The sequence below is a fragment of the Scyliorhinus torazame genome, chromosome 17 (genome assembly GCF_047496885.1).
Source record: "Scyliorhinus torazame isolate Kashiwa2021f chromosome 17, sScyTor2.1, whole genome shotgun sequence".
Taxonomy (NCBI): Eukaryota; Metazoa; Chordata; class Chondrichthyes; order Carcharhiniformes; family Scyliorhinidae; genus Scyliorhinus; species Scyliorhinus torazame.
In genome coordinates, this window is record NC_092723.1 from 165,716,592 (window position 1) to 165,731,107 (window position 14,516).

The 14,516-nt window shown below is 42.4% G+C and overlaps 1 protein-coding gene across 1 annotated transcript in view; it reads right to left on the bottom strand.

Moving 5' to 3' along the window:
- Positions 1-6,098: 6,098 nt before the first annotated feature.
- Positions 6,099-14,516, bottom strand: part of LOC140394369 (arf-GAP with dual PH domain-containing protein 1-like) — a 153,938-nt gene continuing 145,520 nt past the window's right edge. Inside the window, exons 9-11 of the mRNA XM_072481570.1 lie at positions 12,380-12,451; positions 10,089-10,317; positions 6,099-8,482 (exon numbers count right to left, since the gene is read on the bottom strand). Of these exons, the coding sequence (XP_072337671.1) occupies positions 8,454-8,482; positions 10,089-10,317; positions 12,380-12,451 (330 nt within the window). The 3' untranslated portion in view covers positions 6,099-8,453. The remainder of the gene's footprint in view (positions 8,483-10,088; positions 10,318-12,379; positions 12,452-14,516) is intronic.

Consider the following 14,516-nt stretch of genomic DNA (forward strand, 5'->3'; position numbering starts at 1 on the left):
ACTAGCTTGTGGCATTGGTAGCAATCCTGAGATTATCTATGAGGTCCTACTTTTTAGTTTAACTCCTAACTCCCTGAATTCAGCTTGTAGGACCTCGTCCCGTTTTTTACTTGTATCGTTGGTGCCTGTGTGCACCACGACAGCTGGCTGTTCACCTCCCCCCTCCCCCCCAGGGTGTCCTGCAGCCGCTCCGAGACATCCTTGACCCTTGCACCAGGGAGGCAACATACCATCCTGGAGTCTCGATTGCATCCGCAGAACCGCATGTCTATTCCCCTTATGATTGCGTCTCCTATCATTATAGCCCTGCCATTCTTCTTCCTGCCCAGCTGTGCAGCAGAGCCAGCCACGGTGCCGTGAACCTGGCTGCTGCTGCCTTCCCTTGGTGAGCCATCTCCCTCAATGGTATCCAAAGCGGTATATCTGTTTTGCAGGGAGATGACTGCAGGGGACACCTGCACTGCCTTCCTACTCTTGCTCTGTCTTTTGGTCACCCATTTTCTATCTCCCTCAGTAACTTTCACCTGCGGTGTGACCCACTCGCTAAACGTGCTATCCACGATGTCCTCAGAATTGCGGATGCTCCAAAGTGAGTCCATCCGCAGCTCCAGAGCCGTCAAGTGGTCTAACAGGAGCTGCAACTGGACACACTTCTTGCACGTGAAGGAGCCAGGGACAGCGTACGTGCTCCTGAGCTCCTACATCGCACACGAGGAGCATGACACGGGTCTGGGATCTCCTGCCATGTCTTAAACCTTAGGTAAACTTACACAACTACAATTCCAAAAAACGAAAGAAAAAATAAAATAAATTAGAAAATGAAAAGAAAACCTACTTACCAGGGATAAAAAGCATCTCCTCCCCACAAGCTTCGAATTCCCACCTAAAATCCCAAACTCACTCTTGATTGTGTCTTCTCTGGCTCACTGGGAGTTACAAGTTGCCCTTTTTAAATTGGCCTGAGTTGACTCCCCCCCCCCCCCCCCCAATCTGCTTTTAGATCAAAGTAGATTCAAGTGACTGACACTTAACTGCCAACCAGTTATGTGAGTGGGTGGGGCAGCCCTTGTTAACCTACACTGCACAATACTAGCTTAATATAAATTAATTTAAACTCCTCATTGGATTGGATTCAATTCCCACCTAGATTCATATTCCCCAACTCACTCTTGGTTGTGTCTCACTCTGGCTGTGTCTTCTCTGGCTCACTGGGAGAATTCACCTATATAGGAAATCCAGGTAAGACATACGTAAAGCCATCAGGGACATCAAAAGAAAATACCGGATCAAACTAGAGTCCCAGGCCAATGACACAAACACACAACGTCTATGGCAGGGCTTACACAAGGTTATGGGCTACAAAGCAAGGCCAGGCGGAATCTCTGGGGTTGGAGCACCCCCCCCCCCCCATGAACTGAACAAGTTCTATGCCTGCTTTGAACAGACAGCCAATACATCAGTGCCACCTTCCCCAACAGCCCCGGACACACCCATACCCACTATTACAGCCTCAGAGAGAAGTGCTGCCTTCTTGAAAGTAATAATAATAATTGCTTATTGTCACAAGTAGGCTTCAATGAAGTTACTGTGAAAAGCCCCTAGTCGCCACATTCCGGTGTCTGTTCGGGGAGGCCGCGCTGCTGGCCTTGTTCTGCATTACAAGGCAGCCATTTAGCCCACTGTGCTAAACCAGCCCCGTAAGTGAACCCGCAGAAATCGACGGGCCCCCGACGGAGTTCCTGGGTGAGCACTCAGATCCTGCGCAGACCAGCTGGCGAGTGTATTCAGACATCTTCAAGATCTCACTTCTCCGCTGCGAGGTTCCCACCCACTTCAAGAAGGTCACCATAATACCAGTACCAAAGAAGAACAAGGTAGTGTACTTCAACGACTACCAATCCGTGGAGCTGACATCTGTTATCATGAAATGCTTTGAATGGCTAGTCATGAGATGGATCACTGACAGCCTCCCAGATGGTCTTGATTCATTGCAGTTCGCCGATCACTGCAACCGGTCCACCGCAGATGCTATCTCTCTGACCCTACAATCAACAGTTGAACACCTCAACAACAAGGACACCTACATCAGGCTGCTGTTCACAGATTACAGCTCCGCCTTCAACACCATTATCCCGTCAGGACTAACAACCAAATCTGCAATCTTGGACTTGACCCTTCCCTGTACAGCTGGATCATTTTTCTAAATACATTTAGAGTACCCAATTCATTTTTTCCAATTAAGGGGCAATTTAGTGTGGCCAATCCACCTAGCCTGCACATTTTTGGGTGGTGGGGCGAAACCCACGCAAACACAGGGAGAATGTGCAAACTCCACACAGACAGTGACCCAGAGCCGGGATTGAACATGGGACCTCAGCGCCGTGAGGCAGCAGGGCTAACCCACTGTGCCACCATGCTGCCCTTGTACAACTGGATCCTTGACTTCCTCACTGACAGACTGCAATCTGTCAGGATAAGTATAACCACCTCTTCCACAATAGTCATCAACACCGGGACCCTGCAAGGATGTGTGCTCAGTCCTCTACTGAACTCCCTATATACACATGACTGTGTGGCAAGATTTAACTCCAATTCAATCTATACGTTTGCGGATGATATGACTGTGGTGGGTCGTATCTCAAACAACAATGAATCAGCCTACAGAAGGGAGATAGATCACTTGGTTGCATGATGTACCGAAAACAACCTCTCTCTAAATGTTGGCAAAACCAAAGAACTGATCATCGACACCAGGAAGCAAAATTCGACCCCCCCCCCCCCCCGCGATCTACATGAATGGCGCTGAAGTGGAAATGGTCGATAGCTTTAAGTTCCTCGGGGTCACCTTCACCAACAGTCTGACCTGGTCCACTCATGTTGATGCAACAGTCAAGAAATCCCAACAATGTCTCTACTTCCAATGGAAGCTAAAGGAATTCTGCATGTCTGCATTGACTCTCACAAACTTCTACAGATGTGCCACAGAGAGCATCCTATCTAGCTGTATCACAACTTGGTATAGCAACTGCTCGGCCCAAGATCACAGGAAACTGCAGTGTTGTGAACTCAGCCCAACACATCACACAAGCTTGCCACCCTCCAATTGATTCTGTCTACACCTCCCACTGCCTCAGGAAGGCAGACAGCATTGTCAGAGACCCCTCACATCCAGGCTTTGCCCTCTTCCAGACCCTGCCATCAGGCAGAAGATACAAAGTCGGAACACCCGCACATCCAGACATAAGAACAACTTCTTCCTACAAGAATCCTCAACGACTCTCCCTCGGACCTATCTGTTCCCTGTAAGAACACTATTCAGCCCCGCAATGCTGCTCTTGCTCATGTATTTGCTTTGTTTGGCCCTTGTTCCACACTGTAACCAATTTCTGTTTGTCAATGTACTTTGTCGATTATTCTTTTTGTCTACTGTGCCCACAGAAAAATACTTTTCACTATACTTTGGTACATGTGACAAAGCAATCAATCAATCAATAATGTGTATATGCGGCTGCAGCTTGTCAGTCTCCCGAGTGTCGATCACGGACCCGGCGAATCCCACACCATTTTTCACTGGAATCGATTGTGTTCCACACGGCACCGGTGCTAGACCCTCAATGGTAGCAGAATCGGTCCAGTTGTGGCGCCAGTTTTTCTGTCGTAAAAATCCAAGGATTCTGCGTTGGCATCAACACTTGGCCTCAGAAACGGAGAATCCTGCCCCTTATTTTCTATATAATTTAATTTGGGGGTTCATGTTTTTTGTGGGGGTAAATGCTTCATCATAGCTGCTAAAGATAAGTGAATAACCACACGTTCTTTTCACCCACCACCCTTGTGGCTTGCCTCAGCAACTAAGTGGGTACTATTCTTTTAGTCCCATTTTTTTTCCAATTGTAATTGCAGTGAAGACTTGCATTTTTACAATACCTGATCAGGTTATTTCTAACTTGTGTGGGAAAGGTCTGTAGGAATGTGGAGTTCAATGAAACAAACTCCGGATGAACAATGGTGAGCTTTTTTATTTGTGGGATGGGGGCATCACGAGCAAGGCCAACGTTTATTGAGCATCTCTAATGCAGCTTGTGGCGATGGTGGTGAGCTATCTTGGAACTGCCTCTGCCCTTGTGGTGTAGATACATCAAGTTTGCGAGGGAGTTCTGGGATTTTGACCCCTTGGCAGTGAAGAAATTCTGGCTCATTTTCTTCCTGTGGATAGTGATTGAGGGTGGATTGATGGCCATAAAATCAAAAGACCCTGCGCCATTACATCTTGAAACCCTCTATTTGTTCTGTTGAAATTGAATTTAGCATTTCATCTGAAAGAATACTGTGGTGAAAGTCTTTGTCCGACATCAAATGGGGAAGAGGGTGAAATCTATATTTTATAGTACTACATACAGAATTGTAAAACTATTGCTAAGATGGAAAGTGAAAGTAGGGTGTCTTGCATTTATGTAGCACTTCATGACCTCAGGATGTCCCAAGTACTTCTGAAGTGTAGTCACTGCTGTCATGTCGGAAACTGAATTTCTTACTTAGAAAAGACAGAAATGGCAAGCTGGTGGAGAGTTAGCACATTGCGCTTTCACTACTGGTTCTCTACATTTTAATCACTGTTTGGTACTACCTAGGAATTGCTGAATGAATAAAGTAAGAGGTCTTACAACACCAGGTTAAAGTCCAACAGGTTTGTTTCAAATCACTAGATTTCAGAGCACTGCTCCTTCTTCAGGTCTTCCGAAAGCAGTGCTCCGAAAGCTAGTGATTTGAAACAAACCTGTTGGACTTTAACCTGGGGTTGTAAGACATCTTACTGTGCTCACCCCAGTCCAACGCCGGCATCTCCACATCATGAATGAATAAAGACCAAGGACCATCTTAGTTCACCTTCTAGCATCATGCTTGTCACGTGGTACATTGATAATGGATTTATTGACTAGCCATCATCAGCATTCGTCTACATATCCAGGCATGTTGCGAGGACTTCTCGTCCCACCAAAATGTGGAAGGATTTGAGAATCCGAAGGCCAGAGTCGCTCGTTCCTTCCGAGCGTGCTGCACCAACCATCTTTTCTCAAGTTACTCAGATATCTGGGCAGCACGGTGGCGCAGTCCCTGCTGCCTCACGGCACCGAGGTCCCAGGTTCAATCCCAGCTCTGGGCCACTGTCCGTGTGGAGTTTGCACATCCTCCCCATGTTTGCGTGGGTTTTGCCCTCACAACCCAAAGGTGTGCAAGGTAGGTGGATTGAACACGCTAAATTGACCCTTAATTGGAAAAAAATGAATTGGGTATACAAAATTTTAAAAAAAAATATTACTCCGATATCTGAGGAATTTGTCCAGTCTCCCTAGCTTGTAGGGAGAGTGAGCCATTATTTGGACCAGTCTCATTTAGATAGATAGTCCGACAACTGGTCTGTGAAGACACCGTAAGAGTGTTGGAAATGCTGTAATTTGCAGGTTGCACATGGGATATGTTGTTGAGACAGCGAATCAATTCTGTTGTATAACTAACTTGTGGCATACGCAAACTGGGTTCCTGATGTTGACACTGAGTGACTGAAATGGGCTAGATAATGCACAAAAAAAGTCTTTGATACTCTTACATGAAAACTGACTTTGTCTCATTTATACTAACAGTATCTAGCCCTACATCAAGGGTTTTAAAGTTAACAATCGGGGTGATTTAAAAAAAAATCATTTGTAGGATTTGGGTGTCATTCGCAAGGTCAGCATGTATTATCCGTCCCTTTTTGCCCTAGAGAGGGTAATGGTGTGCTGCATTCTGGGATCTCTGCAGTCTGTGTGCCGATGGTGCTCCCAGTAGATGGGGAAATTCCAGAATTTTGATCCGGCGATGACGACGGAATGGTCATTATATGTCCACATCAGATTGGTGCATGACGTTCCGACTGATACAATATTAAGCAACACATTTCACAAAAGAAATGTTTCAGTGATACTGAAAGCAGAATAAATGTCCTGGGAACACAGTCTGTTTTAACTACAGCGCCCTTTCATATAAAAGGCTGTCCACGCTAAAAGAAAAAATTAAAATTGGCCTGAAGGAGTAGCATGCAATTACCACAATACAACTTATCTCACTTGTGCAACACAATCAAGATCTTTTAATTGAAAGTATCAACATACAAAGTCTGATCTGGGACATCATAACTTTTAAGTATTTCATTTCAGCACCATTTTATCCACTGTACATTATACATGATTTCCATAACCAAATGCACACCGTATTAAAATAAGACAAATGGAATGAACATGAACACATTTATGCTTCAATTAATCCTATGCTTCATTTTACTCTTCCTCCTAACCATCAGGATCTTAATTTTTGGCTATCCACTTCTTTCTTTTTTGATTACATTCCTATTCAAGTATATTGCCCGCTATCTTAAAACGTAGTGAGTACATTAGTTCTGCTCCTCTATAGCTACCAGTGCATAATTCATTTTAATTGTTAGCAGCATAACATTTAATATTTACAAAAAACATATACAAATTACCAGAAGGACCAATTGCAAAATCCCAGTGACTATGAGAAAAATGGAAGAAACAAAATGCAGGTTATGTTACTTCCAATATATAATTCTTCAGCGACAGTCTAGTTCGTCATACTGGCTGTGCATATATTGCATTATGTAGGGAGAGGGAGGTGCAAGTGAGTGAAAATTAAGAGGTTGAAACAGTGCAAATTGCACATATAACGTGAATGCAATATATAAATTAGATTCTGAAAAAAACATTCTGTATTTGGAATAAAGAACACAACTTAGATCATTTTTTCCCCCTTCACTTAATTCACTTCCTGCCCGAACAAGTCTGCTGAGGCTTATCTTAAGTCTGCTGTCATAAAGTGTTGGTTAGCTGAGATGTACAGTTGCCAAGTATGCTGTCAATGACACCTACAGAAGCAGTTTCTCTCAATGCCAGTTGACATAATCCACTTTTCACACTATCAAACCATTACAGTGGAAATCTCATATCAATTTGCCTTGCCTTTGAAGATTTGAACAAGCATGTTACAAGAGAAAGCTTCCACTGACTTTCTGTTAAAAAACACATTCGCCATACAATCATGTTTAGTCTCAAGATCTTTCTGTATGTAGCAAGCTTGCTGTACATTAATAGAAATTCTATATTTGGATGCTGTTTTGTCAGGTACCTTCGGGATGCACAATGTTTGGGTTGAGATTGCATCTCAGAAAAAAATTATTGGTCCCATTGTTGAGGTACACTTTAAAGAATGCATTGTGTAATATTAATGTCACTGTAACTGGAGTGAAAATTGATAGATTTGGTGGCTTAATTACAGGAATTCATTAACAACTTTTCAAAATAAATTTCAGATTTTCTTTACGTCATTTAAAAAATATGCATATTAAAAAGCTGAGGATACAATTTTGGAAGAGTTGTTGCAATGGGAAAGCTTTTTACATTGTTTACCATGGTAATTATAAATTACATTATAATCTGGCACAGACATCACAGAGCACAACGTATCACAAAAATGTAACTTTAAACTGAGCAGTACATTTACTTCAAGCACAGAACACACCTCTTTGAGAACACACCCTCTGAAAACAGCTACAGGGTAGATACATAATTTAACTCCAGCTGTACATTTTGTACAGAAGAAAGCGGTACCACTGTGAGACTACATACTGACTAATTTCAGCTACACTAACATCGGTATGTTTTTTCCTTTGACAGTCTGCAGAACATTACACATTTAGGAGAAATAAAAAAGCAATTTCAAGTTTTGTCGGTGCACATTTGCAACTAAGACACAAAAAAATCTATGGCCATTGGAAAAAGTTGATAATGTAGAATCACTGCCGGTTAAAGTCTGTACAGCTCATTTTAATTTTTACTTCCATACATTTAAATACTTCATACACATAAATACAGTTGTTTGAAGACTTGTAGAACAAAGTTGACCAACAGAGAATTGGCACATGACCAGCAATGGACAATTATAGATGGGTACGTGAAACAAGACTGAATTAAAAAAACTTCAATTTTTCATGTCATTGTGTTTATAGTGAGTGCCCTATTGCAGCGGAAACATTCTGGGATGAAATATTAATGAACAAAAATACTCATGCAGTGTTGTTGTGTGAATTGAACCATAACTTTTGACAGTCGTTCAAAATGCTGAGGTGAAATTCATGCTCTCAATTTTACAATTTAGCGACATGCACATCACTTCCAACTTCACTTTCTTGCCACAGTTTAGTTTTCTTTTAGTGCTTGTACCCCACCTCTCCCCCCCCCCCCCCATCCTGTTAATTGTTGGGGGAGTATTGGGGGGCACAAAGATGGAGAGGTAAATAGACTGCTGTGCAGACACCGAACAACTCATATTTCAAAAAGAACAGTGACGAGCAGGCAATGTCCTAAATGTCCCCATGGTGTCAGGAACCAAAGATCCTTCTATGGTTTATGTTTAAAATGTGCTTCCACTAGAAAATAAAACAAAAAGGCAGAGGTTATTTGTTGTAAATCCATTTTTGACAACATAAAGAAGCTTTTATGTTCTTTTTATAAGTCCTGTGGTCTAAAAGCAAAGAATGCTGATGTCTGTGGAGAGGGAATCAACTAATATTTCAGGTCAATGACTTTTCGTCAGAACTGGAAGATGTTCAAGCCGAGAAGCTTTTAAGCTGGGAAAACGGGATAGGAATGGAAGAAAAAGGAGAGCTCTGCTGAGGGTCAAAATTATGAAGGCAAAATGGGGTGGTCATGGGGCATGTAAAGAAGAAACTGATAACAGTCCATCAGTTGCCTTTGCTTTAATGTGATTGGTCTAATAGCTGAACCGAGTATGTCTTTGCATTCTAATTGGTCAACATTAAAGTCTCACTTCCTGCTAATCAACGGAACCATATTATTGTTTTAAATAATATATTTATTGAAAGCTCATCAAGGGTAAGTATGTTGGCACATAAGATGTAACCCAATGTAAATTATCTTGTTTAGGTTTTTCAGGAAAGCATTCTGAATAAATGCAGAAAAGGGACACGAGCTTAGATGTTTTGCTATGGGATGTCAACATCGCAATCTCCAGCAGGTTGGTATCAAATTCCTTTCTCTGTTAAGTTAATGGAGGAAACAGACACTACAAGAGAAGATAAATTCCACAAGAGTAGAATGTTGTAGATGATGAAAGACTGGAACAATGGAAACACATCAGCCTCTTCAAGGCAGAAGCAGTTAAGGTTCATTTGGGTGTCAAACATTCTTCAGAAGTAAGCCTTTATTGCAAATTTTCATTTCAGTGCATGAAGCATTTGTACCAAATAATGTGACACAGCCAGATGTCCGAGTAATTGAATGAATTATTCAAAAGGGAAATGCCAGTACTGTATGAAATCTGCATCACAGCTGATATTCAGCACTGTGCCTCTATTAATCTTTATTCTAACACTTTACGATGGCCTTGCTCCAGATCTTTACAGGGTTGAAGTACAGGCAGATTAATCCCAACACGTCCAAATGAATCTAACAACAGCAAATCCCATATTTGTCACAACCCTAAGGGTATTCAGAATCTAAAGAATATTTTACCTTTGCCCTCGCCGACCTCCATTGACTCCTGGTCTGGCAATGTCTCAAATTTGGAAAATTCACACCTTTGATTCCAAATCCCTCCATGGCTCTGCCTCTCCCAATCTCGGTTACCTCCGCCCATCCTACAATCCCCCGAGATCTGTGCACTTTTTTACACATCCTCAATTTTATCCTCTCCACCATTCACAGATGTGTTTTCAGCTGCCTGAGTCCTGAACACTGGAATTTATTCCTTACACCTCCCAACTCTCCCTCTTCCTTTAAGAATCTCCTGAAACCTACCTCTTTGACCAAGCTTTAGATTGCTTACGCTATGTTTCCTTATGTGGCTCTGTGCTAATTATTGTTTGATTGATCGCTCCTTCCTGTGATGGGCTGTGGGACTTTGGAAAAAGTCACTGTATAAACACAATTTAGTGTTGATTATACTGCAGATTTTGCTCCTCGCTTTGTACACACAAGAGAAAAACATTTTGTGCAAAAGCTTTTGTTCCTTACCTGCGTACTCCTGGGGCAACATTGCCCTGTCAATAACCTTCTGAAAGGCTTCCATCCAAATGCGACGCTCATTCTCGGTTTCACATGCAAAAAGGAACTTCCTGTCAGGAGTTACTATGGTAATTCCATATTGCCAATGGTTTCCTTGGGTGGCTGGAGGAAGACCATCTAAAACACTATAGCTATTTTCCTTACTCCCAATGAACACTTCACCGCGAGCAAAGGCATCCTGCAATGAGAGAATGTGGTTGTTTTTTCTTTCTCTCTTCAGCACTGTTCTGCTTCATTGTATGTATAAACTAGGCCAATGAATGTGATTTATACCTTGAAAGATTGGGCCATTCATTGCTGGGGTACAGTCCCACAGTTACCACCTGTCATTCCATGTCTTACCCAAGTTCACGTCTTCAGCCATAGTGCACTACACACCTCTGAGTCAGAAGGTCCTGGGTTCAAGTCCCACTTGAGCACAACAATCTAAGTGGCCAATCCTAAGGCAGTACTAAACGAGTGCTACACTGTTGGAGGTGCTGTCTTTCAAACAAAATATTAAGACAAGGACCTGCTGCATCGGGTGGATGTAAAAGATCCATGGCATTATTTTAAATAACTATATGAATGCAACTCTTTCTCATCAGGTTTGAGCCTAATGTTGCTCCATGTGCCTTCAACTTCATATATGCCATGCTCCTAAATTCCCTCCCCTGCCACTTCACCTCCCCTCTCGCCTCCTTATGAAAACATCCTTAAAATCTACCTCTCTGGCCAAGCCTTTTGTCACTTGGCCTCCATCCCAAACATCTCCTTTGACGGGGTAGCCTGATTTTTCTTGATTACTGTAAGTGCCTTGGAATGTTTCTCTAAGTTAAAGGTGCCAAACAGGAGCAAGCTATTGTGGTTCTTTGGAAAGGGACAGTGAAAGAGGAGTCCTACATTCTCATATTTCATTTTCTTAAATTGAACTCTCTCCCACGTCTCTGAGGTGGACGGTGGATGGATATTTTCAAGGCTGTGAAAGGCAGATTTTTAAAAGAATAAATTTAGAGTATCCAATTCTTCGTTTTTCCAATTAAGGGGCAATTTAGGGTGGCCAATGCACCTACCCTGCACATCTTTTTGGGTTGTGGGGATTAGACCCAGGCTGACATATGGAGAATGTGCAAATTCCACACGGACAGTGACCCGGGGCCAGAATCAAACCCGGGTCCTCAGCTGCGTGAGGCTGCGTGATAGACAGATTTTTAATCAGTAAGGGAATCAAGGGTTTATGGGGATAAGGCGGCAAAGTGGAGTTGAGGATGATCACATCAGACCAGTCATGATCTCATTGAATGGCAGAGCAGGCTCGATGGGCCGAGTGGCCTACTTCTGCTGGTCTTTTGGGTAGTTGACAATACAATAATTTAACAAAATTTTCCTTCCACGGCACTAATGGCTTTTAATAAACAGTTTCTACAGGTGCACATTCAAAGCATGAAAGCAATGTCATATAATTCAATGCCAGTTCAGATTATGGTGAGTGATTGTCCTGGTACAGAATCGATAAAGTAAAGTGCAAAACCAATTTTGTTACCTGCAAGTAGCCACAATCAAAATACAGTAACATAGATTCCATCACACTCGGAGACTGACGCCTCTGTTGTTACTCTCATACTGATAGAAAATTATGGGGCCATTCTCCCTAACGCTTCCTTTATAAAATTTAATTAAAAAATATAGTGACCAAACTGCTGCTCATTGCCATCACTATCTGGCAGAGAAATGCCTCCTGCTGATTATTCCAGCAAGTGGTATGAATGGAAAATGGGAAGGGGTGAAATGAGCTTTAGCATGAAGCGGACCTCAGGGTGAATTAGCAGCCAGTTATAAACTGCGTCCGTTCACTTTGATACAAAAGAATGTGAGGCACCAAAGAGCTCATTTTGCACTGATGGTCAAGACCAATTTCTTCCTTGGATTTCTCATTTTGTAAGTTGGGTCAATTGGAGGACACTGGCCCCCAAAGCACTGTCCCTGCCAGGACCACAGAATCTTTAGTGCATATTGCTTGCTTTGAATTTGGGTGTCATTTAATTCCACTTGTCCTTCTTTTCAGTTGGCTTGTTCTCAAAATGCATAATGTTGTCGCTCCTTTTTAAAAAAAAAAGTGGTGGAAAAAAAGATTCTTGTGCCAGTACTGGATTCGAGGAGGAATCTTATGTCACTGTGTGAGATTACACCCTGAACATTTAGAAAAAGGAATCAACTAGCTTCCTAAAAGTAAGAAATGAGGACACGTGTCCTGTGCCTACCAGGGGATCTTTAAAATACATAAGCCTCCTGTCGTCTAACGTGAACCATCGTTTCTTAAACCCTTCCGTTTGCTGAGGAAACACAGAGCAAGGTTAAAAGCACTGATGTAAGAGACGGGATGAAAACTGTTCTGTAAAGTAAATATACAAAGTCATTTTGCTGACATTACAAGTTATTACGTTTAAGAGTGCTTCCATATGTTCACAGGAGGTTGAAACAGAAAGGAAAGACTGAAAAGCTTTCAAGCAGAACAAATCATTTTACAACAATGTAAAGCAGTCTATTCACACTGATCATCACTTGCAATCTTGCTGGTACAGTCGTAACAAGTCTCCATATAAAATCTGATCAGATTCTTTGTGGATTTGTCATTAACATTAATTCTTGAGTTGTGGGCGTCGCAGGAAAGGCCAGCACATCCCTGATTGCCCTATAGAGGGGGTAGTGAGCCGCGTTCTTGAAACACTGCAGTCCATGTGGTGTAGGTGCACGTAACAGTGTTGTTAGGGAAGGAGTTTTAGGATTTTGACCGAACAATGGTGAAGGAACGGCCAATACACATCCAAGACAAGATGGGGTGTGACTTGGAGGGGAACTTGTAATGAAGGTGTTGCTGTGCATCTGCTGATTTTGTGCTTCTAGATGGTAGAGACCTACAGGAGTAGTCTTGGCAAGTTGCTGCAGTACATCTTGTGGATGGTTATGCTGTAGCCACTGTGCACCGGGAGTGGAGGAATAACTATTTAAGGTGGTGAAATGAGATGTTCATTTGTGCCGAGGTTAAAAACCCTCCTGATCTCTCCTCCTAAAACTTGTTATACTTTATTTGCATGCTGCTGTGGACCATATTTAAACTATTTTGTGGACATTCTTCTAACTCTAATCGCCCTCAATCTTTTGGCAACGGTTACTAACTTGCCTTTGAGACTTGGAAAAGTGGCATGCATATAGGAAAGTTTGAGGATACACAGAAATAGTTAGAATTCTTTATTTTTATGCATGGATTGCAAATCACTGGATTAATCATTCAACTCAAATAACTGAACTAGCTAACGTCCCTCAAATCAGATTGTTGAACAAGAGATTTCAAAAGAAACTTTTCATTAGAATTTATTCAAAATTCTAAAATGTTTTAATGTGTTTGTGAGCAACCTGTATATTTGGCTGTTACTACTTATCACACCATTTCCTCACAGTCAACATTTTGAACATTAGGGGAGGATTTAAACATTGGGCACGATTCAACTAAAAGGGAAGAAAGTCGCATAGCAAACATGTTTAGCCACGTGTTTCCCGGGGTCTCGCGGCTTTTATCGACCACGCTGCAGCGCGGTGAGTTGCTTTTCAGACGCAGAGTGGCTGTTGGATCGCGCCCATTGTGTCAATTTGAGAGTTTTCTGGAAGGTTTTTCTGGAAGGAGTGGGGTTTGCAAAAGGGCAGAAGCCGAACAGGAGAAGGGTGTTAAGTCATGTCTTCTCTGGTTTCTACTACCAGTACATTTACTCTTGGACGGACGTGCGGAAGGATTAACGTTCCTAATCATCACCGAAAGAATTAACGGAAGAAGTGCAAGAGGCCGTCAGCGAAGGAATCAGCTGGAAAACATTAACAGCTGGACAGCATTAACAACTGGCTTAACCACAACTCCAACACCGAGGTCACCCATTCTCGATATGATCATAACATTTGGAAGAGCATGGTTATTTTGGCATGGCACTTAGGTGATGACAGATCAAGTTTAAAATGGGAATATGAAAAGAACTGGGACTTGCTGGATGGTATCGGGTTTGTTCAAACTTGGGAGTCCAAGGTTTTTGGATTATTCAGTACTCTTAGAATTGGCTTTCAGAACCACCAACCATTGAGTTCAAATCTGACTATAATCATGACACTGATTTGGGGCATTTAGTAACACCAGCCAATAGGGGGAGCCTACAGGCTGAAAGCAACAGACTGAGCTTCATTGATGCTCATTTTTAGCTGGTTGAATTTGTTAATTCGTTTTTCGGAGCCTGTGACTTCAGCTTCCTCTTCTAATGAAAACAATTCATGGTTGTCTGCAGGAGTTCCTACATAATTCTGAGAAACCTCTTAAAGATGTGTGAAATGAACAAAACTTGGGACTGAAAAAACACT